A 23,566-nucleotide genomic window follows, 5' to 3' on the forward strand; every position below is an offset into this window, starting at 1 on the left:
ATCAGATGGCAGTTCATTTATTGCAGATTTGTGCCACAAAGCACCTATTTAAGGGAGGGATTATGTCACAATTAATTTATTTTAAGCAAATGCGAAGCTAAGAAGTTGGATTTGCACAGTAGTAGTCAGGATTATCATTGTTTGAAAAATTTGAGACAAGGAGCATGCAAACCTGTAATAATGAAGGCTTGACGGGGTCCAAGAAAACTACATCCTCCTGTAGTTTTGACCCTACAGTTTGTTGTATTAACTAGGCCTATCTGAACCGAATATCTTCATGAAAAGATGTAGATTTGCAGTATACTTTATTTAAATGTATAATATCACAGAACAGAAAATGGGAGTTTGTCTTACTTCTGTGTGGATTCTACATTCTTTTACAACATCTTATAAAATATAAATATATGCTCAATCTTTTTTCCAGTTATTGTTAACAAAATGAACAACCAAATCCATGTTTGCACTGTATTTGTAATCATTAGAGACGCACATGCCACTCAACAGAACGTGTCAATTTAAATCAGTATTATCCTCATTCTCCTAAATTACGGTACATAATATAACAAACAGGATGTGATTACATTTATTAAAATAAAACTGCTACATGGATTCAAATGAGAAGTGTTATACACACCATGGTTATCAGATTTAGGGGAAACTACAGTAGCAGTGCTGTAACAAGAAGGAGACCAACCTCAGCAAGGTGTGACTAGGAGTCTCAAAATATCAGGATTCTTTAAAGATTTCTAAAATTAACAATCTCCTGCTGGACTGATCGTCAGTCACATTTGTGGCCATAACTTAGCCTACCATCCCTAATTTATTTTATTGTGAATGTGGAATGAAAGTCTTGTTAAAGGAATTGTTAAATAATTAAAGTCACGATTATTTTACGTGGGATTTATGACATACGTCAAGGTGTTTGTTTGTTTGTTTTAATAACTTACTTGGGCACTTCTTCACTTTCACAGGCATACTGACTGACTTACCGCTGGGTCGATGAAATGTAGCCTGGGAAACAGCCAGACCATAAAAGTCCTTTACACCTGGGAACGTAATCCTTGAGAAGACCTGACGCGTTTTCGTTTCACCGAATACGATTACTAACGGACTGTACGCCGTTCTTACAGCGCACGATGAATGTGAAAATTCCAAGTGGCAGGAGCGCGATTGACCAATACGAGAACTTACAGCTGTGGCTAAGGGGCTGCCTCACAGGAGAGAAAAAACAAATGACGTATCAATCAGTAAAAGGAGACAACAAATTCCACGTGGTTCTGTTGTCAGTGTGTGCAGCCCTGCTGAAACCAGATTTAGCTGGAGATCACTGTATATGTGGACAAATATGTACTGGCTTCCAGTTCAATGTCCAATTGGTGTACAAAAGAAAAGGTGCACAGGTTCATGTCAAGTTTAAAACCACAGCAGACAAACAGCTCTGATCAGGTCACAGCTGGAAAATAGATAAAGGGAACAAACCGTTAACTTTAGAAGTGTACAATAAAGGATTTTTAAATGTGCGCTTTTTTGTTGCCCATCTTATATAGAAACAAACTGTCGCTGTTTCACAAACACTCGTTTCACAAAGTCACCAGACAGCCACCAGATTAACGTGATTTTTTCTCACCACCAACTTTTGACATCGAGTAATATGTTAAGTTTGATTTTTATTTTAGTCTGATCTAATTTAGTTATGTTTTTTATACATTCGTGTTTAACTTCTTTAACAACATTTAACAGTATCTTCAATATCACTGTTTCTTTCACCAAAGCAAATGTTCATATTTTGGGAATCTGGCCACAGGAAATAAGAAAAAAATGCACAAACATCCCTTAGGGCTTCTGTGATTCCTGCAATGCTTACTTAGTCCACAAGGCGGCTCTACTTAATCCATGAAACTGTGGATAAGTTATTATTTTGAATGTGATATTGAAATAATCCATGGTTCTACCTATATTAGCAGCTGTGTCCATATTTTCCACCCCACATACACACAGTAAAATAGCTGTGATAGGAACGGTCATAAGAAATACAGTGTAAACTGGAAATTTAATCATCCTGAGAAAGGTCTCTTAAATTCTAAACCTATCAAATAGTGAAAGAGTGGCAGGGTGTTCTTCAGATGAGACATTAAGCCCAGATCTGACGAACTTAAACAGCTCTCAAGTCCTCCATTTTAGTGGGTACATTCTGTTAAAATGTGTTCCAAATTATTATTAGCACAAACGTACATGTTTTTGGTTTCGCAGAACATGATGCACCGCACCCCTGCTTTAGAATTTAGCAGAGCAGATTTGATTGTAACAATCTAAGACAACAATCATTATATGGTTAAGAAATAGTGCAAAGCTATGATGTTTACTAATTTTAAATGAGTTAAATTGTGTCTCATAAATATTCTGTCAAGATGACACATTTACTTAAAAATGTTCCAGTATCTTATGTTACATTAACATATAATGCTGCTGAAGACATACAATCTAATATCCAGTAATTTAACACAGCTAACTTTTTTTTAACCCCATTTTTAACACGATCCAATAATACAAAATATTTTAGACATAAAATGGCACCTTTTCATATTTCCCTTGACTGTTTTGTTAGAATACCCTTCTCATTTCTGACATTTATTGTCATCTTCCCCTCTCCACCAGCAAACGTGTATTTCACCAATGCACTCATTTTTAGATTTCTAACCCATGTCTAGCTTGAGTTAATACAGCATGTGACCAACAATGCAGACAATAAACACTTACAATATATATCTTAATTGGAATTTTTGAAAAGTCTGATATCTATTAAATATGTATAATGTATTCTTTCAGATACACTTTACTCTGAAACAAAACTTACAATAAACAATGCCAAGTGACACGTCATTTTGTGTATTTTCATTTTATATGAAATATTTTTTCTAGTCATTAATTTTTAAAAAGCCAAAAATAAATATCCTGACCGAATTATCATTCACAGACATACATACACACACAATGTATAGAGTGTCTCTTACTAAGTGTGGGAGAGAGGAAAGCAGAGCCAATAGGATGATCCATTTTACAAAATGTACCAGGTACCGTATGTGTGTGTGTGTGTGTGTGTGTGTGTTTTTTGTTTTGTCATTTTGTTTTGATTTTTGAACATTGGAATTAGGTTTGGAATTCTATGCACGGAATGACACTGGACAAGATGTACTGTACTGGAATTGTGACAAGCATGTGATTAGCCGATTTCTGAGAAGTGCTATGTAAAAATAGAAACAAACCTATTGAACAGGAAATATTTTTTAAAAGAATGGCAAAGTTTTATGTAATTGTTTTATTGTGATTAGCTTTGTTGTTACTAATAATCTTTCCTAATTTTCCTAATACAGTGTAATTTTATACTATATGAACTATACAAAAGTTGAAAATGGTTCATTTTCCATGGTACAATAACTGAACACAATGCTCATTTTTATAAATTACTATACAGTGAGAAGGTAGATTTTGTGCTGATTTGATTAGTTTTACATTTCCTTTTTTTTGATTTTTGCAGTATTTCAGTGATCTGGAGTCTGTTCCTCCAATACCAAGTCATTATAATTGTTCTCTATCTGCTTTCACTTGGCTTTAGGCTTTCCTGGAGATGCTAACCACTTCCACTGAAATTGCATCCTCATTCCATTCAAATCATGTGACATTTCAACTCTACTGACTCCACCCATTGAAAACCTTTTCTCTCTCAGTAGAGGTCATATGCAAAGTCACACTGCCACCTGATTTCAACAGAATGGGGTCTGTTTAGTGCAGGGAGTTCACCTCTGATGCAAGCACAGAGCAAGGGAAAGACAATATAGATGCACAGTACTATAGTTTCAACAGAACCCCGAACACTTACAAATATTGAAATCATAAAAAAGGAAAATGTATTTAAATGCCATTTGAAGACACTTGGTTAAATTTCACATTGTTATTATTTATTAAATCATTCTAAGAGCTCAAAAAGTTATGAGTGGATACAACATATGAGCTGCAGTATTGTGAAAGTAATTACGTCTACTTTACATTGAAAACACTCAAAAAGCTTGGCCCATGAATTACCAATTGTCTGTGCTAGATCAGTGTCCCAGCATATAAACACTAGAACAAATATTGTACAAATAAAGCTACACTGTGTATGAAAACTATACCACATCACCAACAAAACACAACATTATTTATATAACTACACATACAATAGACACATTTTTGTAACGCTTGTTGTCTAATAGATGTACATATCTGGGGGGGGGGGGCGACGACTTAGGAAGCAGTGCAGTGACTTATTTCGGTTAAAAGGTTAAATTTTTCAAAAAAACAACGACAAAAAAACCTAATGTTTTTACAAATAATGTGATACACTTTTACAGCCACATGAAGACATTATGCCTGTCAAGGTTTTAAATGGTGCCAAGATGGTGCTGACAGCCTCTCACAAAAAGAACTTGTAATATGTAATATGACGACATATTTCTTTGAAACCAGCAAAATAAAATGATATACGGTTTACTATTTTTTCAAAACGTGACATTGTTTGTATGAGTGGTTGGTTCCTTTTATAAGTGTGCCATAGAAAAAGCATATCAAAGTGTAATAAAACTTAGTGAAAACACGATAAATCAATGTAAAGAGCAGCAAGGTATGGTAAAACATTGTAATAAACATGCCAAACCTCGGTAAATGCATAGTATAAGCATGGGAAGACTGCAGAAATATAGTGTCAAAATACTGTGGTAAACTAAAGGGTTGGAATAGACAGATATTACAAATATATCACTCCTGACTATGCAAGAACGCTCTTGATTGCAACAGCAGCTTGTATGTTTCATGGTCCCAATATTATCTTTCTTAAAAGACATCCTTGAAACTTGTAAGCTCAGCAAAGTGCTCTTTCCATCATTGATGTGACAAAACAAACAAAATGGACAGCCACCATACAGGAAGTAAATCCCATCATCCCTGCAAAAGTGAGTAGAGTATGGAGTAAATGTAAATTTTATACACACTAAATTAACAGTTTTCAATTACAAAATACGATTCGGGAAAATGTGTCAAAACATTTGGCTTTACAGCATTGCTTCTCTACTTATTTAACTCCCCCCCCCCCAATCTTTTTAAAAGTACTACAGTATTTCCCTTTCTTTCAGACAAGTTCTTGAGTTTTCAGAACACTATTTCAAAAGAACAGTACTGGCTACTGGTAGAGTAAGCTTAAAGTGAAAAGTTATTTAAAATGACTGCAGGGCAGCAGCTGGGTCTACATAGCCAGATGCTGCCAACTGCTTGCCCTCTAGTGCTGGAGAAGTGCCCACCATTTTCCCAACCTGACATTGAAGGCTGGGGTGTGATGCTACGTTTTTCCCTTCCTGGGTGTCGCTTGTACCCTGGGCTCCTGTATCCCTTAGCAACAGCAGAACCCTGTCACTGACGACTCCACTCACTTTTGTGTATTCCTGCCCCATGTATTCTGGGGGTACACTCTTGTGTCCTTCTTCAGTTTTTGGCGTTAGTATCAGCATGCTCTGCTCGTTAACTTTTTGAACCTCAACGTACTCCATTGCTTTGAAGGGCAGTAAAGGGCTGTGCTTCTCATCGGCAAACCGTGTCTTTTGGTCTCCTGAAACTGTGGAGTGCAACTCCCTGTATTCCTTAGATTTGCTTTGAGCAGTGCTTGTGTTTCCATGCATGTCAGCGTTGTTCCCGAAAGAGTATGCCTCTCTGTGGATTTTAGATATGTTGTGATAGGATCGTTGCCGAGCCAGGAGAAAAGATAATTTGGCTGTTGGCCAAGTGTTTGTTTTTTCGCCTGCCGTCTCAAAATTGAGCAGTCTTCCATTGGCGCTACTTTTCCGAGAAAGCCTGATACTTCCCTTGTTGTTGGAGTTGTCTCCAACCTGTGCAGAAGTTTTCTTGCTGGAATTAGACACCTCAAGGAGGAGAGTGTGACTGTCGCAGCTCCCTCGTCCGGAGTCATTATCTACCTCGTTGCCACTAGATTTCACTCTTCCTTCCAGATCATCCTCTCCTTTATTCATCACCTGTTTCTGCTCATTACTGTCATCTACTTCTACAAACTCAACCAGCATGTCTTCACAGTCTGGCGTTGGAGGGAAACCTTGGCAGCCTAGAGCATTTAACAGGTCTTCAGATTTTCCACTCTAAAAATAATTCAAGACACACAAATTAGCAAAAATCATATTTTACAATTAAAAATGAAACTACAAAAATCACAAAATTGTACATTTGTTTGATAAAGTATTTCATTGACCAGTGTTAACATTTCACCATTTGCTATCTGAAAATTTGTATTTTCTTGCAGTAATTGATAAGTGCATTTTTAATCAGGTAAAACTAAATGTTAATGTCTCCTGATTATATCAAGATAAACTTTACAAACCTTACAAATGATTAGCAATAATTGTAGACTACCTAATGTATGACCTCAAATTTGACTGGTTATATCACTTTGGACAAGTTCACCTAACTTACCTTTTTGATGCAATGAGTTTCCTCAATTTTTAATGTCAGCTCAACTTCTTGAGGTTTACAATGGAGTTCAACCTCAGATCACAATGTATAAATAGCATGGGGAACTTCAAGATTAATGTGCAAATATACCATGGGAGTGTTTTTTTATGAGGGGCATAAAGGTTCCAAAGCAGGAGGAAGTTTACTTGTGACTGATAAGTAGAAAATGCCTGTTTCTTTACACATTGCACAGACTAAGCTATGGAAAAATGTAGTAAAATCTCACTAAGGAATCATATTTTAGTATACAGTTAAACACACTAGTACACAGTATAAAGTAAACACTAACCTTTAAAAGTGTTCTCAAAAACAAGTCTGTTTGCATTGTCTCGTGAATTAATGTTTACGTCATAAGAAGTTACTGTCTTAGTATTACTGACACTTATTATAAAGGCTTGTGTTACATGCATGCATTGTTTTTATTGTGTTTCATGGTGGCACATCAGTTTTTTCACATCTATTGAAAATGTAAAAAGTTGAAGGACAATTCATAAACTTACTTTCAGCAGCTGGGTATCGAATCCTCTAATCTTTGGCCCAGGGACTGGTGGAAATAGATAACTCTTCATACTAAAATGAAACAGAAATATTAGACATTGCATCAGCAAAAAAGAGTATAGGGATTGGACTGCATATATGACATCTCCCCAGAGTAATTTGTAATTAACTATCAAGTCCAACAAAAGCTATTTATCCACCCCATATATTGCCTGCACACTACAAGAGTATGTTTTCACATGTAGACAACCATCTATGTATAATAATATTATAATGCTATTCAGATGTCCATGAAGACTTTGCCCTGTATGGGATTTAAACTATAGTGCTGTCATGCATAAAGCAGAGAGAGGTGTTTTAAGTTCACCAGCTGTTCAACAGTTTCACTCTTGCCTCACAGATTAAACGAACCAGTGGTAGTCACTAGCTATGACAGTCTACATATAGTAGCTAAGAATAATGTACCACAGTTACCACGGTACCCTGCCGACTTTCCTTTCTAATACTGCAAGTGCAAAGGCCAAGGCAGCATTCCCTGTGGGATCTCAGCCAAGATCTGCAACTTGGTATCATTTGTGCCACGTTCGCATGTCTCGCTCTGCAGTCCACTCAGCATTGCTTTTACAAGATGAGCTACAGTGCTGGGGACCCCATTGAGAACCTCTTTTGGTGCAGAAACAGCACTTGTTAAGATACAAACATCATTCAGAGTATTCATTTAAAAAAATGAAAATGCAAAAGATGCAATTTAAAATAGTCACAGCGTAATCACGTACTCACTGCAATTGCTCTGAAAATTGATCTCCATTAATAATTTGCAAATACTGTATCCCAATTAAATGGCATCAATAGCATTGGGAAGAACCGTCTCCTATTTAAGCAGCAATCCCGATTATCGGTATCCCGATTAGATGGCACCGACTGTATCAGTGATACCGTTACCTTTCAAACCTGCTCCAACTCCTCTCTACCCTCTTTATGGCATTGTATAGAAGTAGGTGGTCAAGGTCACATATCACATCATTTCTCAGAACCAGGAAGCAAAGAAATTATATTTAGCAAAAGTATGATGTTGGGCAGCTAAATATAGAAACTAAATATATCAACAGAGCAACAGTACACTGAACCATTCAGAATGACCACAATCATAATGGCAAGGGGTAATGTTTCTTGAAATGAGATGCAGTTCTATGTACTCATGCCATGAAATGGGTATATGAAACTCAGGAGTATCAGATTACCTGTTACACTTTATAGCAACGGTCCAAGCTAGGATCAGAAAAATACACACAGATGGGGCAGCAATCAAAATCCACAATGAAGTGTCTCTTGGCCTGAAATCTGAGAAAAAAAGAGAATTTATTTTAATATCTGAAGTTTTATCCACAGCATGATTTATAGAAAATAAATAACCTTCTAGATCAAATTATTTTAGCCTGATAATAATATAGCTTTGAATTAAGGGGGGTTATGTTCATAAAGAGTTATATTAGAGAGGGGCTGCTCATCTATTTTTCCAATTTGAATCTGGATGTTACTTGGGCAGAAAGTTAACTGATATACCAGTACAGTGATTTGTTTTATTAAAAAAAAAAAAAAAAAAAAAAAAAAAACGTTCCCTGCAATAATTCAAATCCAAAATATAGTCATCAATAGACCAACTTTACATACAACGCTTCCATCCCTGGGTTTAATACAGTAGGTAGATAACTGTGTTTAATTACCAGGCTGTTGCATGTGAACCAACAATAAATAGATGGGTAAATTAAACATTATATAAGGGAGGTATTTTAACTACATCCAAACACTGCCTCCATGATTGAATCATAAATAACATAAACCTGTTGATGAAATGCAAATAGAGGTACAGCAATAAGATTCATTATGAATTTAAGACAAATTAGGCACTGCAAAATGCCTGCTTCAGAACTTGTGTTACCTGATACACATTTCATTGAACCAATGTTTTATTTCATTTAGTGTATCAGCCCCCACATTTTACAGAACTTTGAAACTTGTAGAATAATGTAATATTTCAGCATAATTCAGTTGTGTGACAGGGGGTTCGGGTGGAAATGTTGATTAAACTTGTACTCTGCCTCCCATAGTTGTTACTGGAGATCAGATAAGGACAGCCTGATGTGTATAGAATTGATAAATTCCAAATAACCTAGTGGCACAGTTGGTCCAAACAGTCACACTGTTTCTAAGTACAGAGGTTTTGACGTCTGCTTTCTTAGCACGAGCAGCAGCACTGGCACCCTGAGCGAGGCTGAGGTACCAGGAGGCAGCCTGTTAAACTTGCTAAAACTGAAGTGTTATATTTGAGAACAAAAACACATTCACAATGACAAGAGCACCAGTGATAATGTTAGGCAACCTAATAATGCCTGCAAAATAAAGCAGTGACTGGCATAACTAAGGACCTAGCATTAACTCCACACAAAAGCCTCTTTAGGTGGGGCTTGGTGCTCAAAAATGAGATTCTGCATTTGAGGCACTTGGCACGTGATGGACCAGACGCGTGCGATGCACCGGGCACATGTGAAACTAATCTATTTCATAAACACCAAAATGCTAGACTACAGGATTTGGTGCTGTTTGTAATTAAAATAAATAGGTTGTGGACTCACAGTCAGGTATTTCTATGTAAGAAGTGGAGCTCCATTCACTCCAGAATCCGTGATCTGGTTTGCAGCGAACCTGCACCAGGTACACTTCCCTGGGATGTAAACTAAACACATTGAACTGCTTTTGCTGGCCAGCATAGTGGGACTGAAGACAAAACAATGTGAGGGTTAGTGGCATGCTGCATACTACATCAGACAGATTTGTTACTGTTTTCCTAGCAAACAATGTAGATTCCCATGTTCCACATTACCCTTTAAAACATTTGACCTGGCCAATTACTGTAGGGCTTCACTGGTCTTTAAACATCGGATGTTTAAGCAGCACTGAGGGAAAATATGTTCTGCAGTTGCATTACCCCATTTGTGCGCAAACCCCTCAAATACAAGTTATGGTGGAAATTACGAAGGACATGAAGACAGTATTCGTATTCATTCATTAATTTCAGTGGTAAGAGCCTCCAAGATTAAACACCCACCATCCAGTATCTGTTTCCATTACCGTCACCCTTCTTTCATAGACCAGCACTGTATTAGACATTAGAGAAACAGTATCAGACCCCACATTTCCAAATGGTATATACACTGTTCTTATTTTATCATGCTCAGGGGTGAATTCAGTCAAAAAATACAGTGCCATATTATTTGGCAGTTCTATAGAGACATTCAAACCAACTTTTCAGAAGGTGTGGTGTATATACACATTTTAAAATACAAGCGTATTGATTGTTCATACACAACAATACACCTGTGAATCAACGTACTTGTAACATCACAAATGTGACAAAATAAGTATCTCCATCAAAGTTCAGATTATTTTACACACAGGCTATTTTAAGAATTTTGGCAGCAAAGCATTCAACCTCAAGCTGAAATCGGATGAAATGCTACTGCAACGCTGGGCTGATTAATACTCCCTTCTGGGATTAACATTTCTGCTGAACAACAGCCTGAAACCAGGGCAGCTTCATTACTTTCCCAAGTGTAGATCCTTGACAATAGGGCTCTGTGTGTGTATTTTATTCATGTAAACAGTGGATAGTGTTGTCTTTTATTTAGGAAATGGATCCCTAGGTGTCCCTTAATGTAACATTACAGGAACTGATGTAGCATTATGTACACAGTGCTCACCCTTTACACCACTATAGTGGGAGACATAGTTACAAGACTGCTATTTGTGTTCTGCCTTATAACGAGTATAAAAGGGCTGCTGTGATGGCATTATGGAGAAAATGGGAGCCACCACCCTACCATGCTATAACCGATTCCATACTATAAAAAGGCGTGTAATAATGGGTGAGCACTATATAGGACATTTTATCACTGAGTAACACAGAATAGCTTTGCAAACTGTCTAAAGGCCATCCAATCAATCACAGTACAGCTTCTACGTCCCTGACACACAGATAATAAATATGCAATCTCTCAATCCAGTAAATATAACAAACAAAAAGCATAGGAGCACAAACTTGGCATTGTGAAAATGAACTCAAAATAGCAAAATAACCTTCAATGCTTTAATCCAGCTATGATAGAATTGCTCAACCCTTATTACTGACTCTTAAAACAGGAGTGGTAGCAAGATAAATCTGAATCTTCTTGAATTAGGGGAGCCGTATGGTCTCTCCCTGCTTCAGGCAACTAATGACATGGCATACCTCCCATTCTGCTCCTTTCTCTGGCTTCAGACGGAGCTCATACTGAAGGGTGATCCAGCCAGACTTTGTATCAGCCTTGTGGGGGGGGTCCCACTTCACCATCAGATAGGGTTTCTGGTCCTGGGTCCTCAGTTCTGCTGAGATGTTCTCAGGTTTGTGCGGCTGAACTGTAAAAACATGGAAGGACTGGCCTGGTCAGCCATTATGGGACTCAATGACAAGTACATTCATTCACTTCACAAGAAGCTTTGTGGGGAGGCAGCCATTGTGCCTAGCTCTAGCCATGACTGTCAACACTGTACTATTATCCTTCAAAAGGTGAAAAACGAGAAATATCCTAATTCTAAGTAAGAATGCATACTTTAAAATTAATGTATCCAGCAAAACCACACAGAGTCTACTGTTTACTTACCTATGTAAGCTACGTCCACAAACACAGGATCTGAAGAATTGCTCCCCAATGCATTCTGCGCAACAACACTGATAGTGTATGTTATCCAAAGAGATGTGTAGGTTTTGTTGAAATAACAGGAGTTTAGACCTGCAGTCTTATAATCAGGGCACTCATGGACTGAATTTTCCCGGGATCTGCCCAAAAAAAAAAAGTACATTCAATAACAAACAGTTTGAAAAAAATAAAAATAATAATAATGATAATAATAACAATTCTGCCCATTACCATATTTACACTACCTCACATGCTTTACTGTTTATTGTGTTTTCCAGAATTCCCAGTTACTAAAAGTTTACTTCCATGTTACAGGTAATGCGTCTCTTGACGAGTGTGATATGCATCACATAAGAAATTTTTAAAGGTGTCAAGAGGGGCTTTACCCAAGCTGAAGTGGTAATAAAGTCTGTAAAACATTAAGACCAACAGCAAAACAGTACAGGACTTGTGAGAAAATGATCTTAAAGCCCCAGATATTAGACATTAGATCATAGACAGGTAACCCCTCCCTTCATTTTTGTATCTATATTTTATGCATTTAACTAATAGAAACCAAAAGCTTCCATTGCAAGCCAAGAGACATGTACAATATCATCTCACCCCTCCATGGTGTAATACAAAGAGTAGTTAGTAGAAAGTCCTCCATCAGAACCTGGCTGCCACCAACAAGCAAAAGTTTCTTTTTCTGGTGATCTGCAACGGAGCAACACTGGCTTTCCAGGAAATGTGGGACCTGAATACAATAACAAATCATTCTTCAGTGTAATCTTATTCTTGTAGTTCATACTAGAACAGAAATAACTCTATACCTGACCTGGACTTTTTATAGCTTCTTAAAATTATTCCTTAATTTCAATAGACTCAAATGTAGATTTTATTTAAGAAATACATTATACTTACCAGTATTTTCGACAAGCCACGTTTGAACAAATAGCAGAAACAGAATAATTTTCACTCCACAAGCCTCCTTCATTTTTTCTGCTCTTTTCATGGACTTTTCTAAAACTGATGGCTCACTGAAAAACAATTAAGAAAAAAGACATTACAATTCATTATAATTCTGGTTCCTGTTGTTCAGTGAAGGCTCTCCAGACAATAAAGGCAGTATGGTCTCAGGAGACTGCAGTGTTTCTGGTGGAAACAAGAATGTTGGGCAAATAGCTTTCTCTTATTTATGCATAAACACAATCCAGTCCCACAAGCTTGCCACGTGACAAAAAGCATTATCCATTACAAATGTTCACCTTAGAATACCATAGTAAAAACATAAACTTTTATAAAGCAAAATGCACAATATATAACATGTGGGGAAATGTATTATGCACATTTACCATGGTAAACTTGATAATGCCAAGATATCTCAAGGTACTTTAAAAAATACATTCAATAGAATACAGCCAAGTGAGATGACCTACCTACTAAATCAGCAAAAACGATTCAGTATCTAGGCGGTTTTACTACAGGTATGTAAATGCAATTAAATAACTGTTCCCTATAAATCACCTTCAATGAAAATGTCAATTTATGGCTATGCCTGTAACATGACAGCTCTTAATGGCGTATCCACCCAACAGTAAAAAACATAAAGCAATGCTAGCATGATAATGATCTCTCGGAAATACAGCAGCAGAGGTCAAAAGCAGTGTAGCTGCTGTCATGAACACAACCTGAGTTAAGCAGGTCTTGGCCAATGTCTGGAATTCTCTTTTAAGATTTTAATTACGCTTAAGTTTTAAAAATAGCATAAAAAGTGAACTGAAGAGCATCTTTTTCCACTAGCACAAGTTAATATATACTAAAGACATTGGGAAACCTTGTCCTTTTCAATTAGTAGTTTACTCGTTCCTGTTTTTGAAAACGAGCAAGTCAAAGTGGTAATACAACACTATGCTGAACACCACTTCCAAGTTAAAAAAAAAAAAACAGTAACAACAATAAGTGTATAGTAAATATCATTAACAATTAAAAAGTTAAAAATACTTACATTTACCCAACCTGTATAAACCTGTATAAACCAGCATCACCTGATACAACCCAGATTTTTCAACACAAACAAATAAACAAAGGCACCTTGAAAACACAACAGCCTGTCTAAAGTTACCAGACCAGTTATCTGGAATATTTATAGTTTTCAGAAGATTATGTTTAAACCTTTGAATAGGATTCTTAAAATAGGGAATAATAAGTACGTCAGACAGACACAATGCTCTTTAGAAAGTCTGAAAATAAGTATCTTTAAGCCCACGGTAAAATTGAAATAAAGAATAAACTCCTTATAAAGGTTATAAAGTTTGGTTGTGAATCTGTTTGTTGTTCCTACGTGTCAAAAAATTGTTACGTCTCTTTAGGTATTATGTTTTGTTAATGAAGTCAGTTTACTGGATGGTAAATTGATACCTGCATTTCACTGCATGTTATACAGGTTTACATTTTTAAATAGCAGTAGTATAGAATGAGCACCTACCTAAACAAACAGTGTATTCAAGTACTGAAAATGTATGCAAAGTCTTTAAAGAGTAAGTAGCGGTGTTCCGGAAAATATAACGTTATACTTCCCCACATGTTGCTACAACTCCCATTTTTCTTTTCATGGTTAACATCCTGACAACTTTTTACACTTAACTTTGACAACTGTTTCAAAGCTCTTTCCAAAATGTCAGCTCTAGTGCACTAGGATTTTAATCCCTGCAGGAACAGCGATTTAAAAAAAACACAAAACCAAAAACATAAAGTGCTCTGGCTTTTCTGTTCCGTACCACATCATGGATCGTTATTGCTGTGTTACCTGTTTGACAATGTGGGCAATAATTCTAACCCTATCAGTGCACTAGAGTGGACATTGTCAGGATGTTAATGACAAAAATTCCAGGTATGTTATTTACAGTAAACTATTGTAGCAACACCTGGAGACTTGCAAAGCTATATTTTTCAAAACCCTGCTACTTACGCTTTAAGGTACATGTTATAGCTTTGTCAAGTTGGATTGGTAAAGGTTTTACTTAAAAAAAATAAATAAATAAATAAATAAATAAACATTCTTCCTGAGCCATAAAACTGACGATTTCATTTTGCTGTCACAAGAACTACACATTATTTCAAGGCCATGAACAATAGTGTAAACCGTTAACACTTGCAAGATGTTGCAGTTATAAGAACTGGAAAGCACAAGTGATACGCTCACATAAAACAAAGAAATACCCAACAAAATACAAGCCAAAATGTAATGATGTGTCATCTCAGCACAGTGAATTGAATGAAGAGTCAAAGGCTGGACATGAACCACAGACCTCATGGTTCGAACATCTTTCCATTCAACTAAAGAGCCAGCTCTGTATTAAGAAGTAAACGCATGGCTTATGCTGATATCAGTATTATTAACTCAGCTGCAAGGAGATTCCTTACATTCTCCCCCTGCTTAATCAAAGAAGGCATCCTCCAGAAAGCAAGCCTTTTTGATCTGCTGTCTAGGATGTCTTCCTCCCATGCTGTTTCAATATGTACAGTTTGTCCAACTTGCTATTGATTGTGTAAGGATGGATATTGGCACAGCTCTAAGGTTTAGCCACCATCTACATTTGACAACTGACTGATGACATTTCAGAGTAAACATTGTCCCAACCTTACCAGATTAAGCCTTTACAGCAAATTCGCAATGATAACTGTTAGTGTTGATTTTAGGTGTTCAAGTTTCAAACTTGACACCAAGCGGTGTTGTTTCATATCTAAACCAAGGTATATGTCAGTGTAAAATACAGTACACTAATCCAGAGTAATAATATCAACATCCAGGATTTTAGTCAGCAGGTTCCATAATGGCGCCGCTTCTGCCCCACTGGAGAAGTTCAAGGTAGGCTAATATATTGCAACGGGCACAGCTGGACTGACTTGCCGTTGCCACCTGTCGGCTGGTTGTGTGCCATGCCCAGAGCCGGCCTCCACAAAAATGTTAATTAGGAGCAGAGGACGCTGGGAGTGGGAAATAGGGTAAGGGAAATACTGTTATTGTTGTTATAAATGTTGTGATTATTATAAGTGCCACTCCTTGTTGTTTTGCCATACCCTGTAACAGTTCAAACCTTCCTTCTTACATAACATAGACAAAACATAAAGCTATTAGTTTACACAAGTGTACATAGTTTATATACAGAGTATAACTGTGTACTCATATGAGTTAAACTGTCACTACAGCAGTGTTATTTCCAAACACTTAGGTACTTAGTTTTACAATAAAGAGGTGCTAGTTATAAACAGAAAGAGATGTAAATTTATCTCCCATAGTGTTAAATGTTTTACACTATGAAAGTGTTATTTTTATCTTTTTCAAAAGTGCTGCTTTTTCACTGTGTGGAGCCATATGCACACTGGAAAAGTGTTAGATTTGACGCCTGAGTTAATTTAACACTGGCCAATTTGCTTTATTGCATGTCCAGTGGAGCCCTGAAGCAAAACATTGATGTCTCTACAAACAAATATTTCAAGTCTGTTTAGTTGTCCAAAACAGATCGTCAGAACACAGTGTTCTAAAGCTCTTAATATCATGTCAATGTTTACTGTCCATTAAATACATACATAGTGTACTTTATACTTGATGTAATTTGTTTTCTGTCATCACCGAGGCTTACAGTACTTTTGAGGAATCAGAGCAAAACCCATAGGGAAATCCATTCTAAATATCTAAGTAGATTACGTTTATTTTTAGACTGTCAATTCCAGCCAAACTTTCAACCACAACAATAATCCATTAAGTTATCATACTGCTAATAGGCATGGGAGGGTCAACTCCGTGCTCCCAGCAGAGTGCTTATTCTAGAATATGTGAAGCTGCACTTAGTAGGTCAGGAGTTATGAATTTGACTGTGATCGGGGAATCACCCTGGACTGTATCACACTTATTCTTTGGGGTAATCCTATGATAATCAGGGATAAGTAGTTGATGAAATCCACGGTGTTCCCCAGCAACTGCAAAGTCTCAGTTACTAACATGTTCATATTGTTAACAAACAAGAAAACCTGTGTCCACCATTTCAAAGGGTTCTATTCATCAGCATGTTAAGATTGCTTCCTGGATGTCAATGCAAATTTGTGTGAAAGTTTGTGATTTGTTTCTTCACCCTAATGAGTGTTAATTCAGTTCATAGAAATCTCCCCCTGCATTGAAACATCTGGATTCAGAACTGTTACAGCTGTTTCTGTAATTTCTCTATATCTTTTCTATGTATCAGATTAGTATATTCCAGTTCCAACAAGTTTTCTTAGGAAACTAGGTGGGGTAAACCTTAACAAGCTTCTTCTGACACAGCACATCTACAGTAGTACATGTATTTCCTCCTAATGAACACAAAAATAGTAAGTGTAGCAAAGGTGATAAGGGCATAATATTGATTTTAATAAGAAATCCGTGCAAAAAAGCATAGTATTTTATTGTTTAAATACAAAACTAGAAACAGCAGATAGACTTTTTTGCCTGTTCACTAATGAAAATAAGATTCTAAAACAAAAAAACAAGGCTTTAAAATAAACTTTTTATCCCCTCTCATTTCGTCTGGTCTGGATCAGCACGCCTTGTTCATTTAGTAGAGTTAACAGTGCCATGGGAAGATGCCGTGGATGAGGCGTATGAGAGGAAGAAACTTCGGTATGCTCAACTAGCTGCTGAAGCGGAACAGCGAGGATGGAGAGTCCGAGTTTACCCAGTGGAAGTGGGTTGTCGAGGATTTGTGGCACACTCTACAACCCGGTTTCTCAGAGACGTCAGGTTCAGTGGCCAAGAGTTGCGTCGTACAGTGAAGAACGTATCTGAAGCAACAGAAAGGAGCAGCAACAGCAGTGATTTACCAGGCAAACTGAAACTCTGGCGCTTCAGTTTGGACTACTGCCAAGACTGCTGTGGCCACTGATTGCGTACAAGGTTTCCTTGACGGAGAAGCTGGAAGCTTTAATAAGTTCATACGTCAGGAAATGGTTGGGAGTTCCACGTTGCCTCAGCAGAGTTGGACTTTATGGTAAAGGAATACTGCAGCTACCAATCTCTGCTCTAACCGAGGGGTTTAAGTGCGCCAAAGTCCGACTGGAAATGACATTAGTGGATTCATGCAACAAATGTGTAAGGGAGGCAGCACCTGTGTTGAAAACTGGAAGAAAATGGATGGCAAAGGAAGCTGTGGAAGATGCTAAGGCTGCCCTTCAGATTAGAGACATTATGGGGCAAGTTCAGCATGGAAAAGGAGGTTTTGGTCTCAGTTCAGCTCCTCCTACATGGCACAATGCAATCTCAGCTCAACAGAGGAAGCTGGTAGTCAATGAGGTGCAAAAGCAGGAGGAGAGGATCAGGTGTGTAAAGGCCATTTCCCAGGCCAAGCAAGGAGAATAGATGAGATGGGAGAGTGTGGAACAATGCAAGATCGGCTGGCAAGACTTATGGACAATGGAAGAGAGCAGGATCAGTTTCCGATCAGTATATGATGTTCTCCCATCACCACAGAACCTGAACCTCTGGGAGGGTGGGGATTCCTCATGTCCTTTGTGTTCATCACCTGCAACATTAAGGCACATTTTGACAGGATGTAAGGTGGGTCTTAGCCAAGGATGGCTTACTTGGCACCATGACCAGGTGCTGCGATGTTTGGCCTTAGCATTGGAAGACAAGTGTAACTTGACCAATAAGTTGCCACCAGTTCCAACAAAGTATTACACACAAAAGACAATATTTCTCCATCCAGGAGAACAACCACCAAGAAAAGGTGTTAAAACCAAGCCTGGCCCAGGACAACTGGAAGCTGCTAGAGACTGGAAGATGCTGGCAGATATTGGTCAATGGCTTATTTTTCCAACTAAGATTGCCACCACTAACCTTCGACCAGACATCGTCTTGTGGTCTGGATCAGCATGCCTCGTTCATCTGGTAGAGTTAACAGTTGCATGGGAAGATGCTGTGGATAAGGCGTATGAGAGGAAGAAACTTTGGTATGCTCAACTAGCTGCCGAAGCAGAACAGCGAGGATGGCGAGTCTGAGTTTACCCAGTGGAAGTGGGTTGTCGAGGATTCGTGGCACACTCTACAACCCAGTTTCTCAGAGACGTCGGGTTTAATGGCCAAGAGTTGCGTCACACAGTGAAGAACTTATCTGAAGCAGCAGTAAGGAGCAGCAACTGGCTGTGGTTGAGACGGAAAGGTTCTGGATGGGGATCTCAAGCTCAGTAGAAAGAAAGCAATGCTGAAGTACAGGTATACAAACCCACCTGACCGTACATAGTTTCTTACGTGCAGCACAGACAGCAAGCTAGGCTGTTATCTGTAACAAAGGAAAGTATAACATTCCAAGCCCGTTTGTGGACTTAACCTACTGTCATGCCAACAGTCCCTACATGTCATCGGAACAGTCCAGATTTCCCGCCAAACATCCTCATGATTTAACCCATATTCGTTACTGGGAAATGTATCCCATCTCTCGTGCTGCTATTCACAATATACCCATCCACAGGACCGCACCTCATTTTCTTACCATTCATCAGATTCAGTCATCTTGAAGTACTGCACTGTTGGCCTTTGCTGCTCTGATATGTCAGTAAACGCAAGGAAGCCAATAAAAAATGAAGGACTGCAGTAGATGCAATACCCACCATTCATATTTTCAGTGTTCTGCAGAAGCATGGTGAAAAAGCTCGTTAATGCTACGAATCTTTGAAAACAAATGAATATCATCTGCACAGCATTGTCCCTGCATTAATATAATCCGCACAGCATTGTCCCTGCATTAACCCTTCTAAACAATAAAACTGTATTTCTGTCTTATTTAATGGGGACTGTTCAGCTGTCTTTTAGCTTTGGTGTATTATCATTCTATCTGGGTATGTAACCGTTAAGCAGCAAGTGAACAAACAGTACTTTTAAGCTGTTAATTGTGAACTATAGTTCCACTCATCTTGATTTTCATTAAAGCTCTCTCGATCTTGACGGATTGTCAATATGGGCTATGTTAGGTGGTACAGCAAAACCCTTCCTCAATATGCTGAACCGATTTCTCCTCCTGTTAGGCTTAAGACAAACTTGTTCAGCAAGTAACGAATACCAGACTATACATGAAGGGCTGCAAAGCATTTAACCAAGTGCGAAGTTTGAACCTTTTTTCCGTAAAGGTATAAATTCAGACTGCTAACGTTCGAGAACATGTTAGAAATGCCTAAAGTTTTGTTTTCATTTTTAGAACAAATGATTCAGAAATATGGCTTTGAAGCACAAGCTTTTTAAATTCTTGCTGAAAGAAACGTTGCTGACAGGTGTTGGCTGAAATTCAATTAGTCTGAAATTTAAATCGCAGGACAATTACTGTTCTTGGTCCCGTTAACCATATATTGGGCCCTATACACAAATCTTTAAATCATTTGTTATGGTCTAAAAGAAAGGCATAGATTCTGAAAGCGATTTACTTCAAACATCATTAGCGCAATTTCTCTCCAAAAAACACAATTATAAAACGAATAAGAAACTACTTCAGACTACTTACAAGTTCATAAGTTAAGTCTTTGTTGTTTATATCTGCTTTGATAACTTTATTGGGTGTGTTTCTCCTTTCTGAAAAAACTTAGCATTTAGCCCAAAACATGTTCTTCCAGTTTTGAAATAACTTTTTTTCGTGGACTAGATTCTTGTTGTCTTCTTTTAAAACAGTTTGGACAGGTGTGTCAAGTTTAAATATGTACATCAGGAGTTTTCAACGGGTGGTATTTCTAAGGGTCATAGGGTTTACACAGGACGAGTCAAAAATGCAAAGATAAAAATGAGCGTAAAGAAAATAATGATCTTGAATTGCTTTTTTTAAATAGCATTATATATTATCTCTGAACCACTATGCTTCATTTTATTTTTTGTTCAGCATCTCAGTTACAGTCTGACTGTAGTTTCAAAATTATCATCCACCTGGGGCTCCTGAGTGGCACATCCAGTAAAGGCATTTTGTGTGGAGTGCAGGATGCGCCCTATAGCCTGGAGATCACAAGTTCAAAACCAGGCTATGTCATTGCTAACTCTGACCAGGGGTTCCTAGGGGGTGGCTGGCACACAATTGACCAAGCGCTGCTCAGGTAGGGAGGACTTCAGTCAGCAGGGCAATCCGTGGTTCACCACACACCAGTAACCCATGTCTGATAGGGCACCTGCAGGTCTGCAGTGGAGCCATTCAGATCTGTGTTGTGCTCCAGCACTATAGGTCTGGTGGCTTCACTGTAGATTCGCAGTGCAAATAATATTGGATTGGCAGGAACACGTTTCAGAGTACGCACGTTTCAGCCTCTGTTTCCCAAGTGGCCATAGGCACACAAAATGATGCTGAAATGCTAAGTAAATGTTTACGTGAAACATTTACAGTGCAGATAAATAATTGTGCTGAACAGAAAGCTAATGCGTGTGTTTTTGAAGAGATTCCCAAATACTGTCTTGCAATTAAAAGGGGACAGTAACAGTCCCTTCAACTGTGAAGTGTCATTAGCGCCAGTTTTGTAACCTTAAGGTGTGTTTATCTAATTTTGAGAAAAATTGGCCATTTGGAGTAAAAGACTTTGGAGGACTTCCAAAACTATTCAAAAGTGTAAATTACTCCATTTTAGGTTACACAAAATAATAAATTTCCAAGATACAAAACTAAAAATAAACAACCTACTTAACTGCACTGCTGCGGTGTAGTTTTGTAAAGGATATTAAATTTATTCAGATATTGTTAAAAAAAAAAGTGTCAATTTAGCCTTGAGTAAAAATCAGCCTCTTTGTAAATTCCTCCTTTAAACCGTACACAGATATCAGTCATTAAATTCAATATGCCATTAATTTTCTTTTACATGAACAGTTTATTTTTAGTAAATTCTGTATTTATTGCAAAATGGGAAGGCTGTTGTACATAATTTATGAACGTTAGTGTGAAATTCTATTTCTCTCATTAAAAATACTGTTACAAATGTATTTTTAAACAATTAAAAAGATACTACAATTACAGCTTATTTGCCACTGTCAATACAAGTATGTACATTATCTACAACCTTAGCAGCAATTAAGTTATTTGAAGCAATACATGGCTCCCAAACAAAGTTTTGTTCCACAAAAGACAAGTGTTTGTGTGTTAATCTATTTTTTTATTTTTACACGTGGAGTGAATACTTGTTTGTCAAAGTTGTCTGTATTATTCCTACAGTTATTCTAGGCTCACAAAAATTGTAGGTGACTAAAAAGTAGACGTACCTCCCATTTAAAAATAAATTATCAAAAAACAAACAAAATTGAACTGCAAAGCCTACATTTCGACGAGGTGTTTTTTTTTTTTTTTCAGTGTCTGATTATACTCCCAACTTGTTTCTAAATTGAGAGAATGAAACGATCTTGTACAGGTGTTTACGGTCCCGATTGCCAGTCCTTATTTACTTAATGAAAGTATATACTGCTATATACCATGTTTCAATAGAAATAAAAAAGAATGCACAGATAGGCAATACATAACACCAGCTTGTTGCTATTTCATAACACGCATCCTCCGGATTAATACTGAGGTTACCAGCTTTACAAACAAACACCCTTTCGCACCTACTCACCTGTTTTGGTAGTACTAGTTTTCTTCTCCTTAATCAATTTCCACCCAATTCTTATATTAAAAGCAAAGGTATTACTTAACTAGATATAGTCTGATCAGTCCAATGGGATGAAAATGGATTTGCAGCTCTGCCCACAGTATCTCCTAGTTAAAGACTGATTGACTCCTCACTCACGCTAACCAAACAGATCCTAAACTGGGAGGAGTCAAACCAGTCAACCAGGCGCTCCCACATCTCCGACTCCCACACAGTGGCAGTCAGTCTAAAACAGAATATTTTCACACGGCTTCTGAGTTGGTTTGAGTTCAGTTTACTAGTGTTCCGTGCTATTCCGAAGAATTTTTTTGTTTGTTTCTGGACTTCGGTTTTTTACGGATTTATATCTATTTATTCAATATTTTCCCGGGACTATTTTCTAGAAAATACACCCTATTTTGATTAAAATGCCGTTTTATTTTGACTCCGACATTGTAATAAGCAGCCCTGCACTGTATCCTAAGATTTGATTATTAAGATGTCACACACAAACCCGGAAAAAATAACCAAAAACAAAAGCCAGCACTGCGGTGCGAGACGCTAATTCGCTCGTTTCTTTATTAATCAAAAACAAAGGGTTCACACAAAACAGGAACAAACACTGAACTCTAAAACAAAACTGAACCTCACCAAACAGACAGACTCTAAACAAACACGACGAGACAAACCCAAACAAGTACTGTTATCTTCAGTTTTAAAGTATTCTCTGTACGTTCTCACCGAATACCCCGAAATCATTCTTCGCAGAATCTGACCAGTTTAGCCAATGATCTTCTGAGAATGATCTCTGTGAACGCACCAATTGGCTAAAATGGTCAGATTCTGCACAGAATCTGCGCAGAATGATCTCCGTGAACGCACCCATTGATTTGTTCACAGTGTTGTCAAGTCTCACGAGAAACAAAAGTGACCATTACAGGGCTTCTCTATCCAGGGGACCCCCTGTGGCTGCTGGTTTTCATTCCAACCGAGCTCTTAATTACTTAAGTAGACCCTTAATTGAACACATAATTTGCTTAATTAGACATTTTTGCTTCTTTTCAGCTCTTGAACAGTTGCATATTACAAGTTAGCTATAACATTTTATAAGTAACTTAAAATGCAGGTGCGAACCGTTTGCAGAACGTGCATAAAAGACATGCACAAGTACATAGGTGTACTTTTACGAAATGCGT

General features: G+C 37.6%; 1 protein-coding gene across 1 annotated transcript; it reads right to left on the reverse strand.

The window, feature by feature from the left end:
- Window positions 1-3,939: 3,939 nt before the first annotated feature.
- Window positions 3,940-22,506, reverse strand: LOC121318263 (prolactin receptor-like). The gene is made up of 9 exons (XM_041254743.1): window positions 22,356-22,506; window positions 12,681-12,796; window positions 12,381-12,513; window positions 11,742-11,917; window positions 11,330-11,496; window positions 9,678-9,819; window positions 8,286-8,385; window positions 7,047-7,116; window positions 3,940-6,176 (listed from the first exon to the last, which is right to left on the reverse strand). Exons 2-9 carry the CDS (start codon window positions 12,769-12,771, stop codon window positions 5,247-5,249), a joined length of 1,809 nt encoding a protein of 602 aa, XP_041110677.1. The 5' UTR covers window positions 12,772-12,796; window positions 22,356-22,506; the 3' UTR covers window positions 3,940-5,246.
- Window positions 22,507-23,566: the final 1,060 nt, after the last annotated feature.

This window comes from Polyodon spathula, chromosome 1 (assembly GCF_017654505.1).
Source record: "Polyodon spathula isolate WHYD16114869_AA chromosome 1, ASM1765450v1, whole genome shotgun sequence".
Lineage (NCBI taxonomy): Eukaryota > Metazoa > Chordata > Actinopteri > Acipenseriformes > Polyodontidae > Polyodon > Polyodon spathula.

Excerpts from the sequence above, each read along its gene's own strand:
- LOC121318263 (XM_041254743.1), bottom strand. The coding sequence starts at position 12,771 with ATGAAAAGAGCAGAAAAAATGAAGGAGGCTTGTGGAGTGAAAATTATT. Across the intron at positions 11,497-11,741 it reads TGTGGACGTAGCTTACATAG|TTCAGCCGCACAAACCTGAG; the intron begins GTAAGTAAACAG and ends ATGTTTTTACAG. Across the intron at positions 8,386-9,677 it reads TTACATAGAAATACCTGACT|ATTTCAGGCCAAGAGACACT; the intron begins GTGAGTCCACAA and ends TTTTTTTCTCAG.